At 39.7% G+C, this 14,320-nt stretch overlaps 2 protein-coding genes across 6 annotated transcripts in view; one reads left to right on the plus strand and one right to left on the minus strand.

Annotated features, from left to right (window-relative positions):
- Positions 1-14,320, plus strand: part of OPRM1 (opioid receptor mu 1) — a 212,527-nt gene that overhangs the window by 125,121 nt on the left and 73,086 nt on the right. The gene's annotated exons all lie outside the window — the stretch shown is intronic.
- Positions 5,930-14,320, minus strand: part of IPCEF1 (interaction protein for cytohesin exchange factors 1) — a 184,578-nt gene continuing 176,187 nt past the window's right edge. For all 5 annotated transcript variants that reach the window (XM_077149321.1, XM_077149318.1, XM_077149319.1 and 2 more), the window contains one exon: positions 5,930-8,288. In XM_077149321.1, the coding sequence (XP_077005436.1) occupies positions 8,088-8,288 (201 nt within the window). In that variant the 3' untranslated portion in view covers positions 5,930-8,087. The remainder of the gene's footprint in view (positions 8,289-14,320) is intronic.

The raw sequence follows: 14,320 nt of genomic DNA on the forward strand, positions 1-14,320 counted from the left end.
TCAATATTGTGGGATGGAAACCCTGACTGGATGGCTTCCATAAAGATATGACACACCCATTTGTGGGTGGGATCTTTTGATGAGATGGAGATGTGACTCTGCTCATTCCATGTGGGTCAGATTAGTTTATTGGACTCTTTTAAAAGAAGAAATATTTTGGAGAGAGTTCAGAGCCAGCAGAGTCAACAGGTGACCCAGATATTTGGAGACATAGAAAGAAAACACCCCGGGGGAAACTGCTTGAAAGGAGAAGCCAAAGACCCCAGCAGACACCAGTCACATACCCTCACAGTTGAGAGAGGTGTTCTGGACCCATCAGCCTTCCTTGAGTCAAGGTATATGACTTAGTTATTTTTACGGCCTTAGAACTGTAACTTGCAACTTAATAAATTCTTTTTTTTTAAATCTTTCCATTTCTGGTCAATTGTGTTCTGGCAGCATTAGCAAACTAATACAGGAGTTAATGCTTAATTGGTACAGAATTTCAGCTTGGGGTGATAGAAAATTTATGTAATGGATGGCAGTGACAGTAGCACAACACTGTAAATACAATTAATACCAATGAATTATATATTTGAACATGGTTAAAATGGGAAATTTTAGGTTGTACATGTTACTAGAATAAATTTTTTAAAAAATCCATACAACTACATAACACAATGAACCCTAAGTTAAACCATGGACTATAGTTAATAGTAAATTATAAAAATGTGCTTTCAACAATTGTATTAAACTTACCATGCCAATGCAAGGTGTTAGTAATGGGGGGGAATGTTATATGAAAATCCTGTATTTTATGCATGATTGTTTTATAAACCCACAACTTCTCTAATAATATATAGATAACATATCCTGGTTGTGATATTGTACCTTAATTTTTGCAAGTTTTTCCACTGGAGGAAACTGAGTAAAATTTAATGGGTCTCTTTGTATTATTCTATACAATCATTATGTTAGTTTATAATTATCTCAAAATTTTAAAGTTTAATTTGACTTTTAAATTTTTTAAGAAGTATTTTAAGGAGAATCAGTCAAAATTTAATTCATATTTGAATGAAGTGCTGGTTCCATTAGTGTTTTAAGTATGGTATTTAAACTTATAAGGTCTCCAGTAACATTTGTATGTTTATTCTAGCCAAAAGACTCCTTAAAAAAGAATAGTTTTGCGTCAACCTCAGAAGCCCCAGGACGAAGGCAGTATAAAAGTTATTAAAGCAATCACTGCTTAGTAGCTGAACTTCAAATTTATGCATTTGATTACTGAAAGGACTGTGGTACAAAGACAATTAAAAGTTAACTTCACGGGGCGGTGCAACGGTGGCTCAGTGGCAGAATTCTCGCTTGCCATGACCCAGAAACCCAAGTTCAATTTCCGGAGCCTGCCATGTTAGAAAAAAAAAAGTCAACTTCACCAAATTGCTGAAGCCTTAGCCATACAAGCAAAGGTCTAAATGGGGGGAATTACCCAGGTCTCAGAAGATCTCTGATAGTAATCCAGGAATTACAAAAGACCAATTAGAGAAAGGCTGAGAAATATTGAGAACGTCAAACGATAACAGAGTCTTGAAAAGTATGAGACTGGTTAGGAAAATGTGCTACCTATTAGCATGATGGTTAGATATCACGGGAGAAAGCAATGCACAAAAAAGGCTGGTATTTAAAAATGTGAAATTGGCTTAGAGTGGTAATGTTATTACAGGGGTTGCTGTCCAGGAGGAGGAATTTCCTAAGCACTCTTGGCTGTATCACTTTTCCCAATAGGTGGTGCAAGTCTACTGTGTGTGGGAACGGCTATGGGTCCATACTTCTCAACTGAGTGAAGTTAATCTTTCAAAAGAATTGAATCCAGGGAATTGGTCATTTTCTGTATCACTCCTCACCTCCACAGGCTGAGGCAGCCACTGAGGAAGAATTAATATGTCTACTCAGCAGATTCGAACTTTGCTTTGAGAGAGCTGTTAGAAGGTCCACTCTAAGGGAGCAGGGGGTGCGTGGTGGACAAAGTCCTTTGATCTTTCACACCTAAATCACATTTTCTAGTGTCAGTTTTATCTGGATATGTGGGTTTTCTCTATACATGCTGGCTTTTATATTATCTTTTAATTGGCTCAGAACTTGGGAAGATAAGAGGAGGGCTATTTATGGAAATCCCTCAAAGTATAACAGAAGGCAAATTAGGAAGGGTTGATTTATGTAAAAGTAGTAATGGAATTGTAAGTTTTCTGAAACTGTCTGCTCTCCTGGTCTGTTTGTATATTGTGAAGGAAATTAAGATGCTTAAATTCCTAGGATTGATAATTTAGGGATCTCATTTTAGGAATATTTCTCCAGTTGTACTATGGGATGGTGTTGGTGCCAACTGAGGGCATTCTTGGAGAGCATGCGGTTGGCACTATCGGCCCAAAACTAAACTACAGGTTTAGGACGGGTGTTCTGGGAACCCACCTCAGAAATGGATGGTCCAAAGCCTAGTAGAACGGTTGATTGTGAATGTCTGTTCTCAACAAAATGGCCTTATATCATTTTTGCAAGAAAATGCATTTTGGGAGAGAAACTCACTGAACTTGGATGTTTAGGTAAAGAAAGAATGTAGGAGGGAAAATCTCATCCAATCTGACAATAATTTGCAATGGTGAGTGATTATAAGAACAAACCCTTAAATAACAACCAAAGTTTTTGAGGTGTATAATGGAGTATTTTGTGCATAATGTGACACATAATTAGAGATTGAGATGTGCTGTTTGGTTGCTAATGAGTGATTCTGACATTCACTCAGAGATCAGATATTACTTACATTAAGGTGATAGAATGGGAATTCGGAGAAAAAGAAAAGCAATTTATTGCAATATTTCAAGATTTTATTTGTTCGTTGTTTATGGAAAGTTTATGCATTTTACGTAATGTGTATGCCGCAGGTTTTAACTTTTATGATCTGAATTTTTTTTAATTCTCAAAACAAAATGTGGCTGCTTGGCAATGATAAGGAGCAATATGATGTGCAAGTCAGATTTTGTGGACCAATGACAATTTCGAAAAAAATCTAGATATTGTTGTACTGATAAACCTATACACTGGAGAAGACTACATAGGTTATTATTGACAACAGATGCCCCAACGTAACTGGATCTTTCATTTAAACCATCAATAGACTCTAAAGGACAATTATTTTTGTGACTGCCACCAGAGGGCACTATAACCTTTGCAGAAGATAAAACCACAGACGTAAACACTTCCCAGAGAGGTTTATTCCCGTGGCAGCAGCATCGCAGGGCAGGAAATAAACACCAGTAATATATCTTGGAATGTTTTCCACGTCATTTTACTAAATATATTTTCTCTTGATTTTATTTGTATTGTATAAGTCAACTTTGGAAACAAAGCAGGAGAAATGAGCAAGCCACCTTTTCAGTTTAGTGAAAGATGGTAGGTGACAAAGAATAAGGAAAGCACAATACAATGTAAAGTATCATTCCCACATTAATATCTTGCCCCCAAACACCATGCAACGCTAAAAGCCCATCCCCATCATGCAAGGATGTTTAAATACACGGTGATTAAACATCCTGGTTCTTATATAGGATGTCAAATGTCTCCCTGAAGCATGCTTCCCCTCTGGATTAAAGGTAAAGAATTATCAGCACAGCACAGCTAAGTCTCCTCAGAGCAAGGGAATGTAAAAGCTACTTTTTAAAAAATGCTAAAATCCCTTTGTAATGTTTTCTGTGCGGTACTATAGAAGGATGGGGAAAAGCGTCAGGTAGAAGGTATAAATTATAAAGACGGGCCAGGGAGAGGACACAGCTTCTCTTCTTACAGCCCAGAGAAACGTGCAGATGCCCCATCGCTTCTTCGCAGAGACGGCGGTTTTCTGTGAGGGGTGGAATTATGTCCTCTCCCCAGTCACTTCCATATGGATTGTAAATATATAGTTTCAGTGGTTTTTATTTTTAATTATGGATTATGAAACACTATGCAGGGAAGCCATCTCATCTCAAGTTTCCAGAACTTGTCAACTCCTTGTGAGGTAAATGTACAAAAAAATTATAAAAATTTGGAAAATCCAAATCAAATATTACACACTGATAGGGCAACTCTGCAGTAGAAAGTGAATTTTGGACAGCCATTTGTTGTACTTAAATTGCTCAATTAAATGATCTGTGTGGCTATATGGAAATATTATCATTCATTGAGTGTATCTTACACAGATAAATTCCATAAATTCAAATATGGCTTGAATTTGTACAGCCCCTCTCAACTCTTCAAATTATTTGTGCCTTTTATCTGTTTCATTTCTGTGACTTTGTTACATACAGACTATTGGAGGAAAAGCATCAAAATTGCATGAGAAGAAATTAAGAAAAGAAGGTTGAGAGACTTACCCTAACCACTAAGTTTGATCTCTAACATCTCCTGATGTGAAAAAGAGAATAAACACTTTCTCTCTGTAGACCTTCTTCATCCAGGGATCTCACAGCACCTGAGAAGCAGCATAATTTACAATAGGAAAGGAAAGAAGCACAGGGCGATGCAGTGAGAACCCCAACTCAATCACGGTCCAGCAAGGGCTAGCTGAAGGAGGGAGAGTCTCCCATTAGACTCTCTGGGAAAAGACTGTGCTGGAGGTAAGAGGCCGCCTCAGGTTTCAGGTGGAGGACAGAGCATCAAGCTGCCACGCAGCGTGCCCGATTTCAGGGCCATGGAATACACACTCCTGCCCGGCTGCTCGGGTCCCTGCTGGCCTCTGCACCACGAACTAGGCCATGGCGTGGGGGCGCTCGGTGCCCGGAGACTCAGCTCAGGTCTGGGCGCTCCCTCTAACTGGCCAGCCCTTCACTTCTCAAGGCTCTTTTATTCCTTCTGTGAAATGGAGTGATGATAATGCACCACTACCCTACCTGGACCACTGGCGGGAAGGGGGGCAGACCCGGAAGGCATCATGCGATAGGCTGCTTGCAAAGGACACAGTACTCTGCGGCGTGAACTTCACCCTGAAATCTGACTCCAAACACAATCTCCTTCTTAGGATTCCCAGAGTCTTTGTAATCATCCTATACTTTAGGATTCTTTCCAGAGCTTTGATCCTATTCTGAGTTTTGAGCTGTCTGGACAGAACTGAGAATTCTTAAAAGCAAAAGATGCCCCAGGAGTAAGGGACCATCCAGTTCATCTTGAATTACAATGCATCAGAGTGCGTAGGTGGCAAATCAAGCGCCAGTTTGGGTCTGCAGGCTGACAATACTAGGGAGAGGCTGTTCTCCGCCACAGCCCCCAAAGAAGGACCTTCTCCCGGTTCTGATCCCTCACAGGTTTGGACCTACGTATGTTCAGAGAGTCTCTAAATTTCCTTTCTGGGCAGTTGCGGCTGTGTCAGCACAGTCCACATACCCGCTAGCTGTGGCGTGAATACAAGGGTCACATCTCTGGCCAAGAGGCAATCACCCAGGTCACTCCTATATTGAACCTCATGGACAGTGTCAGACTGCTCTCTGCCTCCCCACCCTCCTGTCAGTAGCCACAGCCAAGGCTGGGGGCTCACAGAGGCAGCCCCTTATTTCCTAGTAGGACATTGTGGAAAGCAAGGACATTTACACAGGGGAAACACTACTCAGTGTGTAATTATGGTCTGAAGAGGACACATATTCATGCAGCTCTCTCAAACTTTCTGCCAAGTAGCAGTTTTAACTGGCAAAGGAAAAACTCTAGGTAACTTTCTTCAAATGACTTTGAAAAATAACTCTTTGAAAGGCTTGATAAAATAAGCTCAGGGACCTAGTTTGCCTTTAAATTTTTAGTGTAAAGGTGTATACACTAAAAGGTCAGTTAAATGGATATTAAATGTGTACTGTGACTAGTCACAGTAAACTATTTAAATGTATTCACAAGCCTTGGTCAGAAGCTTTCAGATCTTTTCAATTGAAATCTTTTGGTGTTGCAAACCAAAGAGGAAAAAGCTAGGAGAACGTTTTTGGTCATAATATTATTTCCTTCCATGATTATTTCTCATTCCCTCAACACTGTGTGTCCTAAACAATCAACCTTACAATCAGCTGCTGATCTCAGAAAGAACTCATGATAATTTCCAGACTAGAAAGATGAAAACATTTGCCTGTTTAGCCAGAAACATCAGGATCCAAGTTCAAGGGCTAAATGGCTACTTCTCTCCTGTTGCAGCCTCAGAAGGGAGAACTCTGTCTCCTGTGTGATCCATGGCCCACCCAGCACTTTGCACTTGGTATACAGTGTCTGAATGAATGCTGGGCCAACTCCACTGAAATGGCCTCTTATCCCAGAGGCTTCCATTACTGCAACTTGCTTCTTGTTTTTTTTTCTTTCTTTCTTAACATGAAGATTGTTTTTTTGTTTACAGAATCAAAATTTCTTAATAAAACTGGGAATTTTCAACAAATATTTCTGCTTAGTTTGCAGATGAAATTCAGAGGGTTATTTCAATTTGAATGTCAAGCCACATTTCCGTGATACAAAACAATGTGTGTTATGCTGACAATTTGCCAAAATGGGTTTTTAGTGGGTTGTGGTCATTTTCATGGTGATTAGTACACGAAAACATTCACACTGTTTCTCTAACAAAATGATCTCCTCTTTAACAATGGACCCCAAAGTTCTATTAGTTCTAAGTCAAAAGATGATGTTAGTTGTGTTTCATTTGGCTTAGGGTTTGGTTTGTTTCATTTGGTTTAATGGTATAAAGCTTAAAAGAAAGTGCAAGAAGGGCTAACCTAAGATGAAAAGTACTTTTCTGGTTAAAAGAGTGACTTAAAATAAGCAGAGAAATCTAACAGCCCTGGGTTGACAGAGAGTAAGAGAGAAAGTGAGACATACAAAGCAGAAAATCAAAGGTTATTAGCATGCCCCATATTTACCCAGAAAGATTTCCTGAGCATTCCTCATACATTATAGTGCAACATAATAACTCCAGTGAACCAATGTTATTCCTATTTTCTTAAGCAAAAAGAATATACTTTGAGAATATATACTGAGCAAAACATATAATAGTATATCATCTTTTAAAACACTAGTAATTTGAACTTCTATAAATATGCTTAAATAAACATGTAATAGATAGCTATCTATATACACAGAACACAAAGTGACATTACCATACAAAAATAAAACAATCATGTTTTAACTCTTCTGTGGTTTTTTGGAGTAAGATATTAAAACAATTCAGATGCCCATAATCATCCTATCAGTACTGATTCCAGGGAACCTGGCTATAAGTTTATACTGTGTATAGGTATCACAACCAAAGACAAAAGCAGCAAACGTTTCCTGCTGGACTGCTATCTCTTCCTGTTGCTTAGAAAAGCCAGGAGAGAGCAGAGGTCTCCAGGTGTAATGAGATACTCTTCTCTCTTTTTCCTTTTATGAAAAAGAAACATTAATCAGATTGCCCCCCCCACCTGGGTCAAGTGTGAAAATACCAAGTTCTCCTTTGACTGAATGGAATACAGGACACGCCTCCTCCGTGGGCTCCCCCACAGCCGTCTTTCTATGATGCATTTGTCCAAAAGTGGAAAAGGTACCACTGTTCTGTAACCAGAGGCAAAGGGTTCTGTTCCACAATTTCATGCTTGTCTTTTTCCAGCTGCTGCTCTAGAAAGCATTCCTCCAGTCCAAATGAAAAAATGGGTTGGAGAGCTCAGCTGCCCAACCAAGTGGAATATATACATCCTTTCTTTGTGAAACAGAATATTTCTATGGATAATTACCCCTGGTAAAATTTTATCTTTGTCCATACAATGCTGTAATTATCTTGAGAGCAAGGAACAGAAAATTCATTTCCCACTTCCCACCTAGAACCTAGTATAACCTGAGCTCCCAGAAGGAGCCCCAACCTTTTTGCTCCACTGAATGAAATCATGCTGATCTCAATGGATGCTTTGCAATGGGAATGCGGAGTCCAGATGTATTTGGTGACTGCCTTCATCTAAGTTGCATCTTTAGAGGGGAGCTGATGCTTGAGGTTCTGGGTTTCGGTTTTCCTTTTAAGAAATGATGTAAGCTCTTGCAACATCTTGAAGTGTTGCTTGGGACAACAAAAAAGGGGAGAAAATCCTAGTTTGTTCTCAAATAGAACTTTCAACATGGGCAGAGGAAGGTAGTTTCTCAAGGTCCTGCGGGTTGCCCTCAGGGGCAGAAGCGGCTCGCTGCTGGTAGATATCCTGAATAAGAAGGGTGTTCATCACTTTCCATTCTCTGTATTTCCTGGCTGTCAGCTTTGGATCATCCAGCAGTTGGTTGATCGCAGCCAAGTCATGTTCTTTACACTGTCCAAGTAGAAGAAAAGGGGGGAGGAGATGTGGTTGGTGAGCATTTTCATTTCAATAAATCATCTTCAGCATTTTTAGAAATAAATGCACAGAGATATTTTTCTTTTAAATTACCAAAGTGTTTTTGCACATTAGTATTCTAATCCCTACATCAACCTCAAGAGATACGGTAGGACATGGATTTACGTATGCTAACTACAAAGAAGTTCAGTGTTGTACCCGAGAGGTAGTGGAAGAACTAGACACACAGTCGGGGTCTTCTAAGTTGCTCTTCCCTGATCAATCTACTATTCCACATCACAGCAATGGTAATACCTCAAGGTGAGTATTATTCCCCCAAAGATGTATTGTTGTATAACCATTTCAATGGCCATCCAGAGTTCACTAAGTAAAGTTAGAACATAGCACTTTACCTCAGACATTCTCTGAAAATTTTTAAATACATTATAAAATGCATACTTTAAAAATCTTTAATAAATCAAACATTTAATTAATACATGCAGCATGAATATACAGTACATCTTTTTTATTCAATGAAAAGACTACTGAAGCTCCATCTAAACAGTACGTATTCAAATAATGCTAACAGGAAAACCAATCTATCCATCTTATTTCACTCTGCCTCCTTCATAACCAATATACACACATCTATGGAATTTTCTGTAGTTGAGGGATGGAGTAAAAGATGCATTAGCTTCCACACTCAAAAAAAAAATTCACACAACCTGAACAATTTTATCTCACATCCATTCTTTTTGTCTATTCCTGTGTTCACAGTCCAAATTTTGGACCCAATATTTCATACTTGGTCTCTATTGCTACAGCCTCCTAAGTGAGGTCCCTGCTCCCACTCTTCATTTTAAATCTACCCTTCCCATGGCAGTGTAAGGGATCCACCTAGAATGTTCAGACTCCTCCAAGTTTCCCTTAGCGCCCCCAGCTCCTCAGGTACCTACCTCATTAGGTCCATCTGTGGATACTCTTCTTCTGACTTTCTATTCCAGGAAGATTGATGTGCATTTTCTTACCCACACAGCTATTCACACCTCCATGATGTTGCACCACCTGAAGGACTTTCCTCATCTTCCTTCACCTGATTAACTCTAATTCACTGTTTCTTCCTCATGAAACACTATTTTATCTTTCGGTGTCTGGTTTTACTATAGCTCATGAATCTATACTCATTTTGGGCATCATGTTCTCCAAAAAAAACTTCCCTGAATCCTCAGATTGGACTGCAAAGCTTTTTTTCCTGTGTTCTCATGAACTTCTGGTGCTTATAGCCCTCCCAGGGGCAACCATCACAGAGTGACCGTGTCATACTGAATGTAGGTTAATGAGTTAGTCATTACAGTTACTACTTCCTTAAAGAAGGTTACATTTTATTTGACCCTATTTCCTGCACCCAACACAGTGCCTTCTGCAGATATTCAGTACCTATTCTCTCTGCCTACTTATTCTCTCTTGCCTGGGGGGAAATTCACAACCATGTCCACTGTTCTCACTTTAAATTCCTGACCACTGATGCTAAGCCAAGTGGACCTTTATTGCTATGCAGGAATCAGGGTAGGTTTCCTCATTCCTTTTCTTGCCCACACTCCCTAATGACTATTCATCTACTCTCAAACCACTTTCCCATCCTCACATGCAGCAGATGGCCTTGCTCCCTGAAGAAATGGAAACAATCTGAAAAGTACTTCTCCCAAATTCCTACCACCCAGCACAAATGCACACAGCCTTCCCTCCTGTTAACAGGGATAAAATGTCTGTGCTCCCAGCAAAAATGCATTTCTCCAGTTGTACATTATCACTGTCTCTCTTACTCAAGGAAATTACTCCAGCAATCCACCCCCTTATTCTGACATCAGTTCATCAGGTGATTTCCACTTAATCACTCACGCAAGCAGGCAGGCAGGTGTGCCATTATTTCTCCCGTCTTAAAAACTCTCTCTTGGCCAGCTTCCCTGTTCCAGCTAATGCTCCACTTTTCTCCTTATCACTATAGAATAATTTCTCACAAAAAGGTTGTCTCTATCCATTATATCCAATCTCCTTGTGCCCATTTGCTCATAGACCTACTCCAATCCGGCTTTTGTCCTCACTCTTCCACCAAAACTGCTTTTGTGAAGGTCATCAATGGCCACCATATGCTAATTCCAATAATCAATTATCCATCTTTAATTTATTTATCAACAGCATCTAAAACTGCTGACTTCTTAGAACATTTTCCTCATGTGCCTTCTGTGACACATTCTCCTAATTTTCCTCATTCCACAACAGCCACTTAGTCTCCTTTGCTGGTTTTTCCTGATTGCCCAACCTCTTAACTCTGAAGTGTCCCAGTGCCCAGCCTTGAGGCTCTTCTCAGTTCTAAATGCATTGAAGATCTTGTCTCATCTCTCCCACTTCCCCTATTTGCTTATGGCCCCAAATCTGTATCTCCAGCCTGACTCCTCCCTTGAAATCCATACTTGTTTGTCTAAACATCTTTTCAGCAGTTTTGCTTGGACTCCTAATAGGCATCTCAAACATAACATGTTAAAAGCCAAGTTTTTAGCTGTTCTCTGCACCCCCAACTCCCAATGTACACTGAAATCCACTCCTATCACAGTCTTCCTCATGGCACTTAAAGGCCATTCCTTCTTTCTAGTTGCTCAGGCCAAAATACTGGAGTCACCCTTGACTTTAATCTCACACCCAATCCACCAGCAAATCCTGATGGTTCTACCTTCAAAATATGAGACCACACCACATCTCTGTTCATAACCTTCCAAAGACTTCCTATCTCCCTCAGAGTAAAAGATCCATAAAATGGAAATACAGCACTATATGACATGATTCCCAGCTGCTCTTCTGACCCACCCCCTCCCCCTCCCCCATTCCCTCTTCTACTCCAGGCTCACTGACTTTGCTTCTCTTTGAACATGCCAGCGATAGTTCCCAATCCCAATACCTTGGTTTCTTTATCTCTTTTGCCGGGAACACTCTAGATCATATATCCTAACATCTCACTTGCTTACCTTTTTCAGGTTTTACTCAAATTCCATCTTTCAAAGAACCTTTTAATGTCTATCTTAATTATAATCACCCTTCAACATTCTTGTAAGCTTCATGAAGGCAGGAATTTCTTGTCATATATGTCCATGGCAATATCCCAACTGCCTTGAAACAATGTCTGATATGTGATAGGTATTCACCAAATATTTGTCGAGAAAAATGAACATATGAAATAAGGAATGAATGAATAAACTAATCACCCATTTCCTTTTTGGTTTTCTTGCCTCATAAACCCTATAGAGAGTCTGAGGGATTCTCTCCATAAACAAACATATATACACAGACACATATTTGCATACAGTTCTAGGGATGCTGGAACTAGTAGCATTTATTTTATCCAAATGAGGTATCTGGTCATTTGATGATCACAAGTATTAGTAACATACAAACATATTGATTCTACTCTACTTAGTTTTAACTTAAGTTTTGTTTGGCATGTTTTAGTCTATTTCCTTGCTTTCCTTTTTCATGTTTCTAAATTGGTCAAAATAATAGGGATTTCAAGGGGAAATCCAGAGTGCAACAATGAGGTGATAAAGGGAGGCCAAGGGATATTTTTGGATCCCAAAGAAGAGGGGAAAATCATGCTGCAGGAAAGTAACTAGAAGGAGAGGAACAGAAGGTTAAACCAGTGGGTAGCTGGAAGGGATTGCATGTATAAAGTCAGGCAGAGCCAAGAGATTTTTCCTTTCTTCTCTCTGTGTTCTCAACATCTAGGATCCAAAATTATCTCTTCAAAAACAGTAATAATAAAAGATGTTTACACTCTGCTAATACTGTAGAGCTATTCATATGAAGTTATTTAAGGAATTTGACTTTGTTCTTAAGAGCTTTAGAGGAACATTCAAATATCATACCAAAAAAGATAACATGGTCTCTTCAGATTAACAACATTTGGGAAATTGATTTTTTTAAAGGAAAAAAAATTATTAATCACCCCTGTAAATCTGATGAAAGGTTTTAGGAAAGGATCTTTTCAACTTTAGACATTAGGCTGGCACTTCTCACAAGGTGTTTGGCACTAAATAATTCAAATTTCTTACCATTTGGCTCAAATCTGTGTTATTTTGGATAAAAGGGGGAAAAAACATAGAATACAAAGGAAGGAAATTAATGAAACAATGTAATCTGAGCTTCTTCCTAGACTGGGCACCTGGAGTCAGCAGCATCAGGAAATGGCTCTGTCTTTCTCAGGTCTCACAATGCTTCACCCACTTTTATTTTGTACTTCCAATATGCAATACAAGGCTTGACTCAAGATTAGGAGTTAAAAAGGATGGATTCATTCTTCTTTTGATACAGGCCAAGGTAAATCATTAATCATTCCATTAACAATTCAATTCAGTATAAGCTTAGCCAAAAGTCTGTGAATGACAGGCTGTCAGAAATTCCTAAAGATCTACATTTTAAGTATGGCATGATAGTTTGCTCAGCTTCCGAGAAAAATTTCCCAAAAGAGCATTCTTTCCAGTGTGGCTCCAATGCAAGGATTTTTCTCCATTTATAGAATGTACCTATTACTATTGTAAATGTTATTCTGAGAACAATTTCCTCGTTTCCACATGGATCTCCATTGGCTTTGCTTTGTCTACTCTCCAGCTTTGAGGATTTCAATAAAAATTAATAAACATTTTTAATTGCAATGTAATGTTCATGCCGAAAAGTGCACAAACAACAAGGTTTCTGCTTAATGAATGATCACAAAGTGAACACACCTGGGTAGCCACTACTGCAATTAGGAAAAGAACATGGTACAGCACCTCAGAAGCTCCACTTACGCCCCTTCCTCCTCAAAGCCTACTTTAATACTTTAAATTTTAAATTTAAAGACAGTTAAAAAATAATTCCTTAGTCTTTCAACATGAATAAACATACATGTACCTAGTTACCTTTCTCTACTGAATAGGTTGATGTGCTTTTCTAAAAATAGGACTGCGTAATATGAGTTGCATCTCACCAGTCCCTGGCATTACACTTTTTTGAAGCCACTTGCCATGAATACAGAGAGAGTAGCTTTTCAGCTGGGTGTGGTGAGCAACCCTGAGAAGGCCCCAAAGCTCACACTTCCTGATGTTCACACCCTGTGTTAACCTCATACCCTCCTCGAGTGTGGGCTGCCCTAGTAACTTGCTTGTACTGTGAAGTCACTTGTTGGATTAACTTATAATCCATCTTTCTCACTCTCACTCTCAGTCTCTCACTTGCTCTGAGGGAAGCCAGTTTCCATGTTGTGAGCTGTCTTATGAAGAGGTCTGCATGGCAAGGAAATGGGTGCAGTCTCCAGCCAACACCCAGCAAGCATCTTAGACCCCCCCAGTCCAACAACCTGCAAGGAACTCAATTTTGCCAACAATGTCAGTGAGCTCAGAAGAAGTTCCTTCCCTGGCTGAACCTTAATATCACTGCAGCCCTGCTGACACCTTGATGGCACCCTATCACAGATTGTGAGGCACAGGCACCTACCCAAGCCACAACCAGAATCCTGACCCACAGAAAGTATAAATTTTATTGTTTGGAGTTGCTAGGCTTTGGGGTAATTTGTTACCTGACAACAGATAACCAACATATTGGGAGAAGGGAAAAAGCTGCTGAGTTCATGATTTACATGGTAACAGTGCATGAAACACAAGAATTTATAAGAAACCACATGCACCAGTCAAACCTCTGAATTATATTAATAAACCTGGCCTCCAAGTGGCCAGACCATGGCGTGGTCCTGTGAGGGTCTAGGATTCTAAGACCACTGCTTTATAGAAAACCTGAGACCGCAGTCTTTCTCCTTCTAGAATTGGACTGAACTGCCCAATGCTGTCCTTAAACCTCCACTTCCAAATTCTCCCAACATGGACTACAACACATTTGCCTAGGACAGTTCCTCTTCCTTGAAAGCCCTTTCCGTCTCAACTCTTACCCATGGGGTCAGTTGTCACCACCTCCGAGACAGTGTCCCTAATGCCCTCAGACAGTTAGAC

The sequence above is a fragment of the Tamandua tetradactyla genome, chromosome 2 (assembly GCF_023851605.1).
Source record: "Tamandua tetradactyla isolate mTamTet1 chromosome 2, mTamTet1.pri, whole genome shotgun sequence".
NCBI lineage: Eukaryota > Metazoa > Chordata > Mammalia > Pilosa > Myrmecophagidae > Tamandua > Tamandua tetradactyla.